The 3,846-nt window shown below is 36.7% G+C and overlaps 1 protein-coding gene across 1 annotated transcript in view; it reads right to left on the bottom strand.

The window, feature by feature from the left end:
• Nucleotides 1-3,299: 3,299 nt before the first annotated feature.
• The window catches only part of LOC102490430 (cathepsin L1), a 4,566-nt gene continuing 4,019 nt past the window's right edge, over nucleotides 3,300-3,846 (bottom strand). The window contains exon 7 of the mRNA XM_006162844.1: nucleotides 3,300-3,399. Coding sequence (XP_006162906.1) covers nucleotides 3,300-3,399 — 100 coding nt within the window. The remainder of the gene's footprint in view (nucleotides 3,400-3,846) is intronic.

Consider the following 3,846-nt stretch of genomic DNA (forward strand, 5'->3'; position numbering starts at 1 on the left):
TCTCTCTCTCTCTCTCTCTCTCTCTTTCTCTCGGTCCCTCTCTGGTCAACTTAAAATAAATATATGAATAAATAAAATTTAAAAAAAAAGAGAGAAGAAATTGCAACATCACTATGGCCTATTGGGGGTTGCTTTCTCCCTCTCTCTCTCTTTCTGTCTTTTTTTCTCTCTCTGTTGAGTACACTTACCCTCTACAATAAAAAAAGGGAGGGTGAAAATAACCTAAATTGGGTTAACAATAGTTAAAGCAGCCAACCCCACAGTTCAATCCTGGACCCAGCAGCAAAAAAAAAAAAAAAAAAGAAAAAGAAAAAGAAAAAGATAAAAGAAAAAGAAAGTCTTGATGCAGAGTTGAAAACCTGGAGTCTTTTCTGCTTTGTCAATGACAAGAAGAATTTCCATGTTTAGACAGAAGAACCAAAATGCAAAGTATTGACCCAAATATACCCAAAGCAGTCATTGGGATATTCATTGCACTATCTTGTCTTACCCTATCAGTTTTGTTATCTTCAAAACATTCCCATTCACCCAGAGTGAGTAATTCCCTATGTAATGAACAGTACTAATGCCCTTGAGGTATTAGTAGTGACTTCTCATTATCTGGGAATGTGCCAGTGTTTTTAGCAAACCTTGGAATCTGAGAAAGTATTACAGAACTGGCTCCCCTTTTCAGAGAATGCTAACACCATGTAGGACCTGTACTTAGAGCAATCAGGTAGAGTTAAAAGTAGGAATGAAACTAATTGACTAAAGGATATAGAAACTCAGTATATAGATGTAAATACCAGATATAGTGTGTGTGAAAGAGAAGGGTCTGAGGAAGGACATTTGGAGGAGGGGCAGGGAGGCAAAGCACTAATGGCATAAAGAGATGTGGTATTATCTGTTGAAGATATTTTGTAGTTTTATCAACTGTACTAGGGAGTAATGTTCACCTGTTAAAATATCCACTTTGTAAGACAAATAATATTGTGATTGAAAATACAGAAGAAAATTAAATGAAAAAAATAAATAAAAGGAAAAATAAATAAAAATAAGTAGGAATGCATCTTGTACTCCTAACTAGATTAATAATAAGTCTGACCTATGAGATAATGATCGAGTCTTCCATCCTATAATAGGCTGTTGTGATGTGTCAGGCCCACTGCTGTGTTTGGGTAGAAGCTTCTCATCACTTGGAGACCAGCAGGTGCAGGGCGATAACAGGGCTTTCCTCTTCCATTCGCTTCCTCCATCTGTCCACTCTTGCGTATGCTCTCTAGTAATTCAGAAGACCTGTCTTGAGCAGCTCAAATGAACATTCATAAATCCTTCTAGAAAACCATTAATAATACCTGGATTAAATTGATTCTAATCAACTGAAAACATCTTCAGAAACTCAGGTGTAGTATTTCCCTTCCTGAATGTCTTTAAAGGCCTCAACTGACCTAGATGTTCCTTAGACAATACTTTATACAATAAAGTGCTTCTAGAGGATGAAGCCAGACTGCAGGTACTGCTGAGAACACTGGGTTTTTTGTTGAGCAGCAGCTCAGTGTTTAGCATTCAAATGAACTTCATAGGCTCAAAAAGACATGGACAAGGCATTCAGGGGAAAGAGAAGCTTCACAGGTGGGGACTTTTGGTGAGTGTATCCAGTGTTCTAGAAACAAAAAAATGTGTTGGACAGACAGAGCAGCAAATACCAGTGGGTGACAGAAAAGGACCATGGCAGAAAGAAAGAACATCTTCCAGATAATTTTTTTCTCTGCTGAATAGAAGAAACTAAACTTCGGAGGATAAGAAGTTAGATAAGAATGGTGACTGAGGTGTGACACAGGGTAGGAATAATTTTAACTAATGTGATCAGACACCTGGGGTGACTTTGGTTTTCTGATTAGGGAGACAATGCCATTTACAGTTTTTAGAGTGTGATATTTTGTGGAGTGAGTTTTTCATTTGAGGCTAGATTTAATTTTTCCATTTCTGAAGAGTATTTTGTTCATGATCTATACCTCACTCAAATTTTCAAGCTTTGTAACAAATTTAACTGATTTACTATGAAGAATATATATATATACTAAGGAAATGACAAAACTTGCAATAAAAAATGATTTTGCAATGTTATAACAACTTCTGGCTTCTGTACTAGGGAGCCCCTAGTAAAATTAAATAAATAATTATTTTATTTAAAAAAGGAAGAAAAAAGAACATGCTGGTGTATGTGTGCACATGCCCGAAATCCAGAAAGGATGGAGAAATGGGGAAGGAATTGCAGACTTGGTCTTGACACTTTATTTTATTTTATCATTTTGTAAACTTTTGTTTATTTACCCCTTTGACAGAGAGAGAGAGAGACAGCATTCCCAACAGGGTCTCCACATCCCAATTTACCCACAACTGACCCAGATCATGGACACATGCAAGTGTGCCCCTGTGTGCTCAGTAAGGTCCCAGGATGCAAACCTAGAACTCTTCCCATCCAAGTTCAATGCGCCATCACCCAGTCCCATGGTCCTGATATTTCAGTGAACCGTGAAATAAAACTGTGGCCCGCCATTCAATCACTAGGCTTCCAGACCTTAGGTCTTAAGGGGAGACAGTATTTCTCCATTCAACAAATATGTGTTTGGAACCTACTATTGTCAAATGAGTTGGGAGCACAAGAGCTGACAGACAAAGGTAGTCAATTGTGAGGTTCTATATAAATAAATGCTACTGGTTTGGGAATTGAATGATACTGGATTAATCTCTCCTTTCTATGAGGTCTTTTATTTAATTTCTACACATATGGTATTTTCTTTCTGTGCCTATCTTATTTATCTTACCATAATAGTAAGCATTAAATTCAAATGGCATAAGTATATCCTTCATTGGCTAATATATAGGACATATTGAATATATAGAATATATATTTATGTACCAAATTGCAATGAGCCTGCAAAGTGGTTAATTACCAACCATAATTGTACAATTACATAATTGATTATATAATAATTCAGTGTGTTAAAAAAAGAAACCCCACTGCTACACTTGAAATTGAATTTTATTTTAAAAGAGTAAAACATTATACATTCTTTAAAAAATGAAAATCCAAAAACACAAAGTGAATCAATAATATCAACCTGTTTAGAAAAAGATTAAAATAGCAACAATGCTTTACCAGCAAAAAAAATGTCACAGAATTCAAATCGTCACTTGGATCTTTACTAATTCAAGTGCTGCATCCCACACAGTTGGGGCTGGTTGGTTAGAAGATAGAGCTCCTCCTCTGGACATGCTGACCCCGGTGAGCTCCTTCCTTGCCACCATCCATCCACTCACACCGTGGGATACATGGCATATGAGGCAATTCCGCAGTTATTGTTTCGGTCTTTTGCCATCATTATGTAGCCATCCATGCCCCAATTTTTACCCCAGCTGAAAGAAAAGATTTTCCATTTTATAGAAGGAATAGAGTACATAATAAAACATAATTAACCATAACCCTAATTAAATAGTGTGCCAGAAGCCACTGACTTAACAGTAAGAATCAGGGAAAACAATTGTTTCTCCTTCATGAACTGCTGAGTCTCAATCTGCACATACCATCTATCCCTGACTCCAAAGCAGTGACCATTCATAGAACTGTGTCACCACAGACAGCAAAAGGATAGGTTGTCTTTCCAGCCAGATATGTTTCAGAATTAAGATTAAATTATCAAAGATATCAACACAGTAGTACAAATACCATCTTAGTGCCTGCAGTAAGCTTGTGATGGTACGTTGATGTTATAATCAAACGCTAGTATTTCTGTGTTCAACTGAAATAGGGTAAAGACTTTTGGGATTTCAGAATATGTTTAAGGGTTTGAGGACCAGCAGTTA

This window comes from Tupaia chinensis, unplaced genomic scaffold, assembly GCF_000334495.1.
Source record: "Tupaia chinensis unplaced genomic scaffold, TupChi_1.0 Scaffold140925_1, whole genome shotgun sequence".
NCBI classification, from domain to species: Eukaryota; Metazoa; Chordata; class Mammalia; order Scandentia; family Tupaiidae; genus Tupaia; species Tupaia belangeri.